Source organism: Thamnophis elegans, chromosome 15, assembly GCF_009769535.1.
Source record: "Thamnophis elegans isolate rThaEle1 chromosome 15, rThaEle1.pri, whole genome shotgun sequence".
NCBI classification, from domain to species: domain Eukaryota; kingdom Metazoa; phylum Chordata; class Lepidosauria; order Squamata; family Colubridae; genus Thamnophis; species Thamnophis elegans.
The window spans coordinates 233,487-247,397 of record NC_045555.1 but is presented as its reverse complement, the minus strand read 5'-3'; the positions used below and the strand labels follow the sequence as shown (position 1 = coordinate 247,397).

Sequence of the window (13,911 nt, the reverse complement as noted above, 5' to 3'; positions counted from 1 at the left end):
GGCTCTGGGTCTTCCTTGTAAAGGAGCCTTGCAGGCGGACGGAGGAGAAGACCCCCACCGACCCCCGACTGGCCATTGCAACGGCGGCCAGAGGAGCCCCGCCCGGGGAAAAATCGGAGGAGCCGCACGGAGAAGAGCATTAGAATTTGCGGGGACCGCGCATGCGCCCTCGCCCCGCCAGCGGAACGTTGGAAACGAAAGGGGAGGGGGAGGGAAAAAGGAGGCGGGGCGGGGCGGATCTAAAGGTTTCCGGAACGTCCGACGCGCCTTCACGGCGTCCCGCCCGGAACCCTTTCTGCGGTGCACGCGGAGCTCCCGCCCCTTCCCGCGGCGCCTGCGCAGAGCCGTCGGCCTCCCGGGGGCTGCAGCGTGAGGCCGAGCGGGCTCTCCGTTTCCGGGGAGAGGATGGCGACCGACTCGTGGGCGCTGGCGGTGGACGAGCAGGAGGCGGCCGCCGCGGCCTCGGTGAGGAAAGCCCAGCGGAAGGGCCGGGACACGCGTGTGTGCACGTGGGAACGGGTGGATGGCCGCTCAGACGGGCGCCCCCTCAGCAGGAAGCCCCTCCCCTCCCCCACCATCGCCCTGAAGCGCCCCCCCCCCGAGCCCCTCCCTCCCCCGGAAGCCCCTCCCTCCCCCGGAAGCCCCCAAGCGCAGCTGGGCCGCTGTGGGGGGGGGGTTGCGAGTGGGGGAGGGCCACCTGGCGCCACTGAGCGAGTTGGACACTAAGCGGCTTTTGCGGGGGGATTTTGAAGGGCGCCTATAAATTCTCCCTCTCTCTCTCCCTCCCTCTCCTGCTGCTGCTGCTGCTTGTGTGGAGTATATGCATGCAATACGCGCGGGTGTGTGTGTGTGTATTTGTATATATGTGTGTATTCTAGTATACATATTTGCTGATAAATAAATGGAGACTAATATAGTCTATACTAGTCTCCCTTCATTTATCAGCAAAAATGCAACATATATATATATACGTGTGTGTGTGTGTGTATATATATATATAATGTATACACACACACATACATACATACATGCATACACATACATACATATACTTATACGCACACACACTGTGCATGTATTCTACATATATTCTTCATAATATATGTGTAAATATAATTCTAATGCAAGGTTCAAGAATACGTTTTGACCCATAGAAGTTTGAGAATACATCCAAGTCACAATGAGCCAAAAATGAGACTTAAACTTGAGTAACAATAAGCGTTTAATCTTTGCTCAAAGTTTAAAGACAGGATGGTCTCAGTTGTTCCCAACAGACCCCAAGGATATGCAGGGAAGGCCTCCCCTTCAGAGAAGGTGGGGCTCCTTTTTATACTGTTAGAAATGTTACAAACATCTGCAAAATCCCCCAATGCTGGCCCTCTTTGATTTCTTTTTTATCCTCTATCCTCTGGACAGGATAGAGTATTTTAATTATCCCCTTCAGCTGCCTCCTTATCTCTCTCAATCGATCACTTAGCTTCTCTGGGAGGGCACAAGGTGTCAGCTTTACAGCTCCTTTCCGGGTTCATGGGTTCTATGCCCATAGATTTCAGGAGATGGATAAGAGTTCAAATGGCTCACACATTTTGACATTTGCCAGATATTTTACAGAGCCTAATAACAGCACCACAGGAAATCAGCTGCGGGAAACAAAAGGCGCTTATAGCATGCAAACATATACATTACAAATACAAGGCATAATAATATATGTGTGTTACAGAAAACAAATGTTTCTACTAAAACCAACAAGTTTGTATCCTTATTACTATTCCCCTTCATTAAGTATTTCTATGTATATAAGCCTAAACAGCAGAATGATAGATACACGCAATATAAACAGTTTCTGTGTGTTCTGTCTTTTGGACTTAAGGTGTGTTTTTCTCCCCTTGGTAATGGACCTCCATCAAGCTCACCTTCCATACTCTCCGCAGTTGGTATTAGTGCTTAAATGACCTTCGGAAGGTCATTTAAAAGAACTCTCCAGGCCATCGAGTGGCTTCCACCGCAGCTGAAGAGTTGGGGCTGTTTGTGCCTCGGATCAGGCAGTCCCAAAGGGCTGCCATGACCAGCAGAGCTGTGCCGCTGTCTCCTTTTCAAGAAAGGGAAGCTTTTAAAAGTGCTTCTCGACCGTGGCAGCTTGAAGATGGGTGGACTTCAACTCCCAGAATCCCCCCAGCCAGCCGGGCAACCTCCCAAGTGTGGCGAAAGAGCGACGGCTCATCCTTTCCTTTCAGGAGAATCGATGCGGGAAGGAAGCTGTAATTTCTCATGTGTCCTTTTCTCCCTTTCAGCTGAGCAGCTTACAACTGAAGGAGGACAACCTCAAGCCAGATGCCAACGGTGGGTGCAGCCATGGTTTCCCAGGGGGACCCGTTTCCCATAACTGTCACACACACACACACACACACACACACACACACGCCTCTGAGTCTTTTTCCTGCTCTTTGTTCTTGCCAGTTGCGCCCACATGCAAAGGCAGTTTCCTTCCTGCAGAATTACTTCCTCATTCCTAGGAGGCCAACCTGCTGGAATGGAGCCTTAGAGGCTCTCGTGGCGTCTCAGCACCAAGGAAAATATTCTAGGCTTAAGGTTGAGTCAATCAGAGCTTTGCTCAGCGGTAATAAATCTGCAAGCTTCACTGGAGGTCCTTGACTTACAACTGTTCATTTACTGACCGTTCAGAGTTACAACGGCACTAAAAAATGTGACTTAGGACTGTTTTTCACAGGACCCTTACAGCATTCTGGAGGCCACGTGCTCAAAATTCGGACACTTGACCACGGGCTCACATTTATGACGGCTGCGGTGTCCCAGGGTCACGTGATCCCCCTTTTGTGACTTTCCAACAAGCAGAGTCACTTCGTAATCGTGTTACTAGCTCAATAACTGCAGTGATTCACTTAAGAGAGGTCATAAAACGGAAGCAGAATTTCATTAACAGCCGTCTCGTTTAGCAACAGAAATTTTGGGCTCAGTTGTAGTCGTAAGTCGAGGACTACCTGTATAGGAATTGTGGCTCTGTCCGCAGTGGGGAGTTCTAACTGGGTGATTCGGCTGCTGGTGGTTTACTGGGCATGAAGGTAACACTGGACGGAGGAGTTAGAAGGGGGGGCTGTTATCTAGGCCGGAAGGTTGGGGGTTTCTCCAACGTGGCAACTTTAAGACGGATGGACTTCAACTCCCAGCTCTGCCGGCTGGGGAATTCTGGGAATTGAAGTCCATTCATCCTAAAGCTGCCAAGGTTGAGAAACCCCCCAACTTCCTACTCTGTGCAGGAGAAACTGCCAGGCCGTCCGCGAGAGGCGCTTCTCCCTTCTGGGGTCACAGAACAGAAAACAACCTTCTGGCCATCCGATCTTGATGTCGCTACAAAGGATGGTTTGTCTCAACAGGTGCCGTTGTCAAGACAAGCAGCAATGCTGAGAAGACGGAGGAGGAGGAAAAAGGTGCGTTCAAAGCCTGGCATTGGGGGGTGGGGGGGAACCCCAGGCCTTGGCCTAGCCTGCCTTTCCAAGAAGGGCTCTGTAGGGTGGGGTGGGGGGGCAGTTAAGACCCTCCTTTTCTTGGCAGAGCTGGGCAGATCGAGTGCCCAGCTCTGTAATGTCCGGAGGCAAAGCCAAGCCCACTCAGCGTTCTGTCTTCGGTGCCAGCTGTTTGCCGTCTGCTGGTTCTATCCTCAAGCGCTGGGACACCCGGTCTTCAACCAGAGACCCTCGGGGGGGGTGTGATGGGTTTGGCATGTGGGGCAGGGAGGGTGGAGAGGCCGTAGGTTTAGGAAGGGGAGCGCCAGCAACGGAGAACAGTCGCCTGCCTTGTGGGATCTTGGCGGTCTGCCAAAAATCTCCCAAATCTCCAGAGCCCCGAGGGCGCAGCTAACTCTGCCCACTGCCACCAGTTCGATCCTGGCCGGCTCAAGGTTGACTCAGCCATCCGTCCTTCCGAGGTCGGTAAAAGGAGGAGGCAGATTGTTGGTGGCGAGAGGCTGACATTTGTAAACCGCGGAGCCCTGTGAAGCGGCACAGAAGTCTCCGTTCTCCTCATGCTTCGCTCTCCCCCATTTGGCCGCAGAGGATCGGGCCGCCCAGTCCCTGCTGAACAAGCTCATCCGGAGCAATTTGGTGGACAACACGAACCAGGTGGAGGTGCTGCAGAGGGACCCCAACTCGCCCCTCTACTCGGTCAAGTCTTTCGAAGAGCTGCGCCTGTAAGTGCCGCCCGATTGTCCCTTGGGGAGCTGGTGGCCCCTAGTGGGGAGGGGCATCACTCAGAGTAGGGGGCATTGGTCCCCTGGGTGGGAGGGGCCAGGCCGGAGCTGCCTCAGTGTCTTGCAGGCGTCTTCTTGGGCTTCCCAGCTCCCAGGCCAGCACGGTCCCTCCCTCCCTCCCTCTGCCTGGGCTCTCGAGCAAGGGGAAATTCAGCACGGCCTCAGCCTGTGGTCAGTGCCGTTGTAACTTGGAACGATTGCTAAATGAAGGGTTGTAAGTCAAGGATCACCTGTGTAGAAATACAGCAACACAGTAATAGCAATTGCGACGTAAATTCACAGTAACAAGTAGGAAGAAATGGCAAGTTTTCCAAACTCCCCTTTGTCCTTAAAATCAACTCTTTGAGGCCCTGACCTCCTTCAGAAACCCTGCTGTATGTACACTGCTCCCCCCGCTTCTTCCCTCCCAGGAAGCCCCAGCTGCTCCAGGGGGTCTACGCCTTGGGGTTCAACAGGCCCTCCAAGATCCAGGAGAATGCCCTGCCTATGATGCTCGCGGAGCCGTAAGTTCCTGGCCCTTGTGGGATGGCTGGAGCCGGGGAGGCCGGAAGATGTGACGGGGCCCCCAAGACAGCAAAGGGGGGGGGGGTCCCCTAACAAACCTTTGTGGGAGGGGGGTGTCCACCGAGGGGGGCCGCTCAGGGCCCTCCCCTCCTGCTCACGGGGTCAACCTGCCTGCAGCCCACAGAACCTGATTGCCCAGTCCCAGTCCGGCACCGGGAAGACGGCAGCCTTCGTCCTGGCCATGCTCAGCCGGGTGGAGCCGGACCACAGATATCCCCAGGTAGCCACTGTGGCCTGATGATGGGCAGGGGCTGGAGCGGTGCGTGGTCAGAGGGTGGCTGAGGGGGATTTCGGCAGCCAGGGGTGGGCAGCCCTCGGCCTTCTTCCCTGGGGACTCTCTCCCCAACGCCGGTTCTGACCGGGCGGGGGATGTGCCAGTGGCCGAGCCTGGCACTGCTAAGGGGGAGCAGCGGGCAGGCTCTTTCTTCCATTCTCCTGGCTTCCTGTCCCCTCCTCCTCCAGTGCCTCTGCCTTTCCCCCACGTACGAGTTGGCCCTCCAGACCGGGAAGGTCATCGAGCAGATGGGCCGGTTCTACCCTGCGCTGAAGCTGGCCTACGCTGTCCGGGGCAACAAGCGTGAGTGCCCAGCCTGGTTCTCTCCCTTCCCTGGCATCTAGCAAGGCCAGAGCCCGGCCGGGTGACCTGCCACCCGTGGGGGTCCCTCCGGGGCGAGAGTCGGGTGGGGCCCGCAGGTCGGGTGGGCCGGGCTTTCCCAGTGGGGAGCTTCCCAAGGGGTCACTTTGGCCCCCTCCCCACCAACAGTGGAGCGTGGCCAGAAGATCGCCGAACAGATCGTCATCGGCACGCCGGGCACCGTCCTGGACTGGTGTTCGAAGCTCAAATTCATCGACCCCAAGAAGATCCGGGTGTTTGTCCTGGACGAGGCCGACGTCATGATCGCCACCCAGGGGCACCAGGACCAGAGCATCCGCATCCAGAGGTGAGGGCGCAAGGGGCTGCCCGTTAAGCGGGCACGGTTTTTGTGAAAAGGAGAAGGGCTTTTTCACTTTGAACTCTCCGTCCCCGTCCCTCCCCCATCTGCCTCCAGGATGCTTCCCCGGGATTGCCAGATGCTGCTCTTCTCGGCCACCTTCGAGGACTCGGTGTGGAAGTTTGCCCAGAAGGTGGTTCCCGACCCCAACATCATCAAGCTGAAGAGGGAGGAGGAGACGCTGGACACCATCAAGCAGTACTACGTCCTCTGCAGCAGCCGGGAGGAGAAGTTCCACGCCCTCTGCAACATCTACGGGGCCATCACCATCGCCCAGGCCATGATCTTCTGCCACGTGAGTGCCGGGCTGGGCGGCCCCCTCCCCTTCCCTCCAGCCCCGCCCCTTCCGCAGACCCCTCCCTCGCTGACCCTTCCCCTCCGCAGACCCGCAAGACGGCCGGGTGGCTGGCGGGGGAGCTGTCCAAAGAAGGCCACCAGGTGGCCCTCCTGAGCGGGGAGATGATGGTGGAGCAGCGGGCGGCCGTCATCGAGCGCTTCAGGGAGGGCAAGGAGAAGGTCCTGGTCACCACCAACGTCTGCGCTCGAGGTGAGTCCAGAAGGCCATCTAGCCCAACCCCCTGCTCCAGCAGACCAATGGCGCTCCAGTGTTGGTGCTCCCCTCGGAGGTTCCCCCCTTCCTTCCTGACGGTCGGAGGGACAGGCCCCGCCTCGTTCTGGACTTCGGCCCTGGACGGTTACAGGCAGTCCTTGCTTAAGGGAGATTTGTTTAGCGATCGTCCAGAGTTCCCTGAAAAAAGTAGCTTAGGACTGGTGCTGGCCGTTAACGCCCCTCCAGCGTCCTCGCGATTGGGATGGGGGTGCTTGGCCACTGTCCTGTAGTTACGACGCTTGCAGCGTCCCACGGTCATCTGGCTGCAATTTGCAACGTCAACGTCAATAGGGAACCTTGCCACGTTGTGGTTATCGCAAGGTCTTTGTGTGGGGAGCCCCCCCCCCCCGCCCGGAGCACTGTTGAGCATCAGTTTGACTCTATTAGATAAAGTTTTTTAGTTCCCCCGTTTGACACTAAGCTTCCTCTCTAGGCATAGACGTGGAGCAAGTCTCCGTGGTCATCAACTTCGACCTCCCGGTGGACAAAGACGGGAACCCGGACAACGAGACCTACCTGCACCGCATCGGCCGCACGGGGCGCTTCGGCAAGCGAGGCCTGGCCGTCAACATGGTGGACAGCAAGCACAGCATGAACATCCTCAGCCGCATCCAGGAGCATTTCAGTGAGTCCCTCCCCACAGCCGCCTCGGGCGGGCGGGGGGCTTTCGGGCTCAGCTTCGCCCTCCTGCCTTGGCGCCGAGTGCCCCGCAGCCTCTCTTTGGTGTAGGGCTGTGCTTGGCCTTCCGGTGGGGCCCAGGAAACCCTTTCTTAGACCCCCAAGCCCAGCTGGAGGACGTGGGCCGGTCCCTCTCTCCCCCACTCCAGCCAAGGAGGAGGCCGGGGATGAGGATTAATTCCCAGGCACCCCTTCCCAAAACACAACCCCCTCCCCCACCAAGTATTATGGCTCAGAGGTCTCCAAACTTGGCCCCTTTAAGACTTCAACTCCTGGAATTCCCCCAGCCAGCAGGAATCCTGGGAGTTGAAGTCCACGAGCCTTAAAATGTGGCCACGTTTGGAGTCCCCCCCCCCCCATCCCTGACACAATTCGGGGGCTTTTTAAGGGCCATCAGCAACTCCGGGCTCTCCGTCTGGACGTTTGTGAGTTTTCCTAACGTAAATGTCTTTTTTGGGCCACACATCCCTGGAGAACCAAACCGGCTCCCGGTTTCCCCAGATTTCGGAATCTTTTCTGACAAGGCTGCTTCCTTTTGCTTCCTTCTGTGCAGACAAGAAGATCCATAAATTGGATACAGATGATTTGGATGAGATTGAGAAAATTGCTAACTGAAGGGGTGGCCGAGGGGATTTGGGGTGCCCGCCTTCCGCCCCGTGGCTGCCCACCCGAAATGGACAGGCCATCCTGACAGGCAAATCTCCTCACCAGCCAAACGAGAATTGGGGCGTTCCCTCCCCCCCCCCACCGGAAATCACAGGAGTTACCTCATCCTCTCAAACCAACCATGAATGCGGCTGGACTTTTAAATTTCCAAATTAGCGCAAACTGGAGAACAGAAGACACGTTTCGCGAAGAAATGTTTACAGTAACTTTTTACTTTTTTTTCCCTTTTAGTTTAGCCTTAATGAGTGGGGGAACCTCTTCAATTATGAAAGTGATGCCAAAAAGAAAACAAACATAGCCAATAATTAGAAGGGATTTTAATGCCTGCTTTATGGAGAGAGACGGCACTAAGATTGAACAGACAAATATCTATAGCTTGTGACATTTTTTCTTTTACACGTCAGAGAGGAAATATCCCAGGGCTGGTTTCATGCTGGGTTATGCGTGAAGTGGGCAAAGATTTGCCATTTTTACTGGAGGAAAATCGCCCTGCTGCTCCTCCCGATATTTTTTTCCCCTCCTAGTTGATGGCCTTTTCATTTTTTATCCTTTTTCCCCTCCCCAAGAAACACTGGGGAGCTGCAATCCCAGGTGGGGAATCTGGAGACCTTGGCTGGCTGTTCAGGGGAAGGGAAGCCAAAGCCTTGGCAGGTGCCCAGGGCCCCACCTGTGGCAGGTAAAAGAGGAATTAAAAGGCCTTTGAACAGAGGGACAGCTCAGCAGGGGACGTCTTTGTGGGAGCTTCAGTGCTGAGCTGAATCTAAAGCCAGAGGAAGGGATGGGCAGGCAGGCAGGCAGGCAGGAGGAGGGGCTTTCAGCCTCACCTCCGGGCAGGTGTGTGTGTGTGTGTGTGTGTGTGTGGAAGAGCCCCCCCCCCCCCATTTCAATGGAGCCATGCTGAGAATTGCAGCTTTCTTCCCCTCCCCGTCCTCCTCCGTTGATGGGGCATCAGGCCAGTGATTTGCAGTGTGTGTGTGTGTGGTTGATTGCTACCAATTTGATTTGGCCCCAAATTGGGGTGTGGTTTTTTTGGGGTGGGTGGGGGGTGGGGAAGAGATCATGCCTACAATTGTAGTGACTCCAAATGGCAGGAAGGGGTGTCTGTGGCCGAGGAGGCTCAGCGGATGCAGCTTTTGCCTGCAGGGAGGTTTGGATCCGGTTGCTTTCTCTCTCTCTCTCTCTGGCACGGTGGAATGGAAAGTGTTTTTATTCATGCTTGGGGGGGGCTGTTGGGGGGGGGGGCAGAAGAGCTGCTGCTTGATAGGGGGACCCTTTTCTAAGCCGACTGAGGTTTCATCCCTGCGTCTTAAAGGGAGGCTGGGAGGGAGGTGGGGATTCTTGTCGTGCAGAATACGATGTACCTGCCCTGCCCGTCTTAGAAATGGACCTAAATTTTCAGGATGTTTGTGCACAGCCTCCTCTTCTCCTTCGGTTTCTGTCCAGGGCTTTAGGGGTCTGTGGGGTGGGGGGTGGGGGGGTGTCAAAGGAGGTTTAAAAAACCCTGGCTGTCCAGAGATTTAGTGCGCTGGGGCATACTTTATTTTTATTCCGCAGGAGACGTGTGGGCTGTAGGTGGGAGGGAGCCGCCCGCCCGCACTGGCCACACCAAGTGACCATGCCAGCCGGGCACACAGGGGCAGCGGGGGCTGCTGCGTTCCCATGTAACCTCTCCGTTAGAATAAAGACCGCACCAGATCCGACACCCGGCCTCGGCTGCCTTCCATGCAGTGGGTAGCAAGGGATCTTCTGGGGGCTGAAGGTGCCCTTCCCCTCCTCCTGCCACGCCTGGGGGGGGGATTTCTAAATCGAGGAGGGTCTCGCCTGGCCTTTTCAGGTGGGAGCTTGGCCCTCCTGAGAGACTCAGTTTGTTGTCATTTTAATTGAAATAGAAGGGAGACGGCTGAGGCAATAATAACAAGCATCCGATTTCAACTGCTTCTATCTCTGTTCTTCCTTCTATGCGGCCGCCATTGCTAAGGTCCTAACCAAAAGGTAGGATATTTCGTCCGTTTAGGGGGTTTCTCCTATCCGCAGGGGGATTTGCCTTATCACCCCAGCGCCTACAGAGTATCCCCTTTGATCTGCTGATCTCTTCGGGATCAACAGTGCTCCAGAAAAGAGCCCAAACAAAGGTTAGAGTTAGGGGTTACCCCCAACTCCCTTACCCCGCTCTTAGCCCAATGACGTCACCATCGGAAGCCCTTCAATTCGTTTTCTTTATCTCCCCCCCCCCAAAATCTTCCCATGCTTGCTCCACCGACTGGAAGGGGGACTGAAATGGGCATCAAAGCTGAAGCCCAAATATTTAGGGTTAAATTCACCTGCCAGTGTTTTTAAAGCGTGTATATATTCTTCCTCAGAATACCTTCCCTGGGGTTCCCTAACCGAGTGCAAAAAAAGGGCCATTATTTCCCCTTCCCTTAATCGGTCCACACATAACACCCCTTTTCCCGAGGAGATCCATGGGGGTAGTTTTCCCATTGCTCCAACCGGTCTGTGCCAGGGGGCAGAAGGCATAAAAACCAGCACCCAGTCATGTTGTGGGGATGTTCTCTGCCCCCCCCCCCCCCGGTCCTATGGTTGTTTCTACCACCTTCCCCCAACTAGGTGGCCTCCAGGTGACTACATTTCCCAGCTGCCCACTTGGACTGGGCAATGCACGACGCCAGGTTGCCTCGCCAGTCTCCTTCCCCCAAAAGCTGAAGCAGGCAGGCCAAGGCAGCCTGGCCCCTCCCCAGTACTGACCTTCCATGTTGGGTGTCCCACCCTCTCCGTGTCCCCTAGGGAGAGAAAGGAGGCCCTCGCCACAGCTGAATTGAGCCCCAGGGCCAGCTGGACGGCGGCTGGACAGCAGCGCAGCTCAAGGCTCCCAGGCCCTGGGAAATCCCCTGCCTGCCTGCCAGCGACCTTTGGCCTGTCGGGGCTAAGAAATCAACACTCGGAAGACGGACTGTTTTTGGCAAGCTCTCCACTCTTTTAGCATTTAGTCTCGTGGTGCAGAATACCGAGAGTTCAAACTCTACCTGCTGACAGAGAAGCTTTTTTCTTTAAAACCTTCAAATACAGTTAAGGAGAAAAAAAAATGGCATTTTTGATAACACCAACAGGCCACTCTTAATCAAAGCAAGTTGATTTCTTGGTTCAAAACGCAGCAGCAGCACAGCAGCCCTTTGGGAAAAGCCCTCCCCCCTCCCCAGGCAGAACGCAAGGCGGCAATGCGAAGCGCAGGCCCACTCCCACGACTGTCTTTGGCTGCCTGGGCACCCGAGCGGCCGAGGGCTCCGAACCTCTTGCCAGAAACAACACTGAATTTCAAATTTACACTGGAGAAGGAGCCCGTTCGGGGAGGGTCCTTCCAGACTTAATTTGTGCCATAATCTTGTAAAAGAAATTTGATTAAAAATGCAGAGAGAGACCTGGAGAAGGCTGAGCAAGGAGTCTTTATCTAGGGCCACCCCCTCACCAGAACGCAGCAGGAGCCTTGAGAGGGGAACATCAGGGGGGGGGGCGCTTCCCTCAGCCAAGGGCCCGTCTTCCCATCTTGTGCAAAAGCTTTCACTCTTCCCCCCCACCCCAAAAAAGGATCTCCTGCACCTTCCTTCAACCAAAGCTGCACAAGGGGGGTTTGGAGCACAGTCGTGGGAGCTCCTGCTGGCCCTGCACTGGTTGGGAACGGTTTCCTTGGCACCCTTCTAGATCCAAATCACGTTGAATCGGGAGGGAAGGCCCAGCAAGGGAGAAGGAAGGGAAGGTTGGCCTGAGGGACGGGGAAGAAGCCATAACGGCCCCCTGCCTACCTGGTGGAATGCAGATGGGGGGGGGGGAGAGATGGGCCCTCCCAGGGACAGAGGGCGCCTGAAAGCAAAGGCCCGGCCCTCCTCTTGGCTGAGCAGGGAGACCTGGGCGAGTGAGGGTCCCAGGAGGGGCAGAGCGGCTGGGCCCAAAGGAGCAGCGGAGGGAGGCTGGGAAGGGGCTGGGTTTCCTTCGGGGGGGGGGGGCTGCTCAGAGCTCCCCCTGCTGCTCGTCCAGCAGGATGCACAGCACGGATTTGTGGTGGATGGCGCAGTCCTGCAGAGACCGGCTGAGGTCCGAGAAGGTCCTGCGGGGCACTTCCACCGTCCCGATCCTGCAGCGCCGGTAGGTGGCCGTGTTCTTCTGCTCGGCCACGGCGACCACCGTCCCCAGGTTGTCTGTGGGCCGGAAGTAGCGTTCGAACCTCTCCCCCGAAGGCGAGCGGATGGCCAGCAGCAGCCGGGGCTCCTCGCGGGGCTCCTCCAGGTTGAGGGCCAGCGTGGGGGCAGAGCGTCCTTCCCTCTCTTTAGCCGGCGGAGGCCTCTCCAGGGGAGTGAAGGGGGGCTGGGGGTACTCCCCGCCTCCCCCCTTGTGTTCCAGCAGGAGAGGGGGGGGGGCCTTCGGCACCTCTTCCTCCTCGGAGGCGCCGGCTGGGAGCTGACCCGCCTGCTCGAACATCACTTCGGCGGTGCCCATCCTCCGTTCCCTCCTGCTGATGGACGGCAGCACCCGGTACTTGTTGAGGGAAGACGAGGTCCTGGTGGGCACTTGCTGGAGGAGGTCCGGCACTTCGGCCGGGAGCGCCTGGATGAGCTGGGAGGAGGCTGCCCTCCGGCTGCTGACCGCTTCCTCCCCGGGGGTGGCGACTGGCTGCGGGGATGATGGCACTTGGTAGGAGTAGGCCCCCAGGCTCTGGGAATAGCTCAGGCTGGACCGGGTGCGCCCCTTGGCGGACTTTGGCCGGGTGACATGCATAGCAACGCTGGGGAGTGGCGGCCAGCGGGGGGACTTTGCAATGCCGAAGGGGACCTTCCGTTCAGAGGGTGAGATGGTCAGGGGTGAGGCAGCTGCCATTGCTTTTCAGGAGGCCTGGGAAGGAAGGAAGGGAGGGAGGGAGGAAGGTTAAGAGGAGGGACAGGTCAGCCTCTCCAGCACAGCATTTGGCAGCTGACACTGCCGGGAATCAAACCGTGGTTTCCAAAAGCTGCTTCGGAGCCCACAGCAGCCACCCCTCCCCCTCCGGGCTTGGCACTTGCCTGAATTTTACCCTCCCGCCGGGTTTAAAAGCCCAGAACTACGGCTCCCCTCCGAGGCTCCCTCCTATCGGCCGCAAAGCCTCCCCTTGCCTAAGAGGGAGGAAGGCAGCCGGGAGGGCAGCCCACCTGCCGAAGATGCTCCATGGGTTCCGGGCGACTGGCGGCTCCAGGAAGGCCGTCAGTCCAGGAGGGTCTCCAGGCAGTTGCTGGTTCTGCAGCCTGGAAAAGGAGGAAGAGCGTTGACCTGGGGGGAGGGTTTTTGGGGAGGAGACGGGGGGGGTGTTTGGGGGGGATGGAGAGTCTTTGGGGGGTGTTTGGGGAAGGATCTGGGGGGGGGGGAGGTTGAGGGGTCTTTGGGGGGAAGCTTAGGGGTGTTGGGGGGAGGGCTTTTGGGGAGGAGGCCGGGGGTGTTTGGGGGGGATGGAGAGTCTTTGGGGGGTCTTTGGGGGGAGGGTCTTTGGGAGGGGATCAGGAAACGCCCACCAGGGGAAACGCCCCTCCCCAGGAGGTCAGAGAGCCGGCCACTCCTGCCTCCCCCAATTTCCTCTCCCAACAGTAGGCCAACCCAGGAGGGTGGGACCCCCCCTGTCCCCCCCCCGGCCCCCCCAGAGCCTGTCCAGTGACTCCAGGACCCATTGTTCCCAGCCTGGCGCGCCCATCACGACCCCCCCGGCCAGCCTATTTCCCCAACCGCCGTCCCCATCGCCCCCAGCTTTCCTCCTATGGTCTTGGCCGTCCGGGAAACCACCGTCCTCATCATCCCCAGCCCGGCGGCGCCGGCTGTGCCGGACTTTCAATGTCCGTCGTCACAGCCAGCTCGGTTCGATCGGGTGTCCGCGGTTCTCAGCCGTGGTTGGGGGGGACGGGGGTTATAGTCCGGCGGAGGGGGGGAGACGAGCCGCGGGGGAGGCCCGGTTCCCGCCTCCGCCTCACCTGGCCGCGGCTCCATCCAGCAGCCCTGCGCGCAGGAGGCCCGTTCTCGGTGGTAAACAGCGCCGCGTTCCCACGGCAACGGCCGCCGCCAGACGACTTCCGGTCTTGACCGGAACAAGATGCGAGGGAGAGAGAGAGCCTCCGCCTCGCCATAGA

General features: G+C 57.6%; 2 protein-coding genes and 1 non-coding gene across 3 annotated transcripts; 2 read left to right on the top strand and 1 right to left on the bottom strand.

The window, feature by feature from the left end:
* Positions 1–305: 305 nt before the first annotated feature.
* LOC116518306 (ATP-dependent RNA helicase DDX19B) lies at positions 306–8,146 on the top strand. The gene is made up of 12 exons (XM_032231625.1): positions 306–465; positions 2,292–2,340; positions 3,393–3,446; positions 4,069–4,204; positions 4,675–4,767; positions 4,946–5,048; positions 5,291–5,405; positions 5,592–5,769; positions 5,878–6,115; positions 6,205–6,367; positions 6,864–7,055; positions 7,662–8,146. The coding sequence occupies exons 1-12, from the start codon at positions 406–408 to the stop codon at positions 7,721–7,723; spliced, it is 1,443 nt and encodes a 480-aa protein (XP_032087516.1). The 5' UTR covers positions 306–405; the 3' UTR covers positions 7,724–8,146.
* Positions 3,554–3,694, top strand: LOC116518837. Its single transcript, XR_004256590.1, has one exon. It is a non-coding gene; the product is annotated as a small nucleolar RNA SNORA57 (small nucleolar RNA).
* A 168-nt stretch (positions 8,147–8,314) lies between the features above and the next one.
* UBXN10 (UBX domain protein 10) lies at positions 8,315–13,860 on the bottom strand. The gene is made up of 3 exons (XM_032231631.1): positions 13,756–13,860; positions 12,949–13,041; positions 8,315–12,655 (listed from the first exon to the last, which is right to left on the bottom strand). The coding sequence occupies exon 3, from the start codon at positions 12,638–12,640 to the stop codon at positions 11,777–11,779; it is 864 nt and encodes a 287-aa protein (XP_032087522.1). The 5' UTR covers positions 12,641–12,655; positions 12,949–13,041; positions 13,756–13,860; the 3' UTR covers positions 8,315–11,776.
* Between the last annotated feature and the right edge of the window lie 51 nt (positions 13,861–13,911).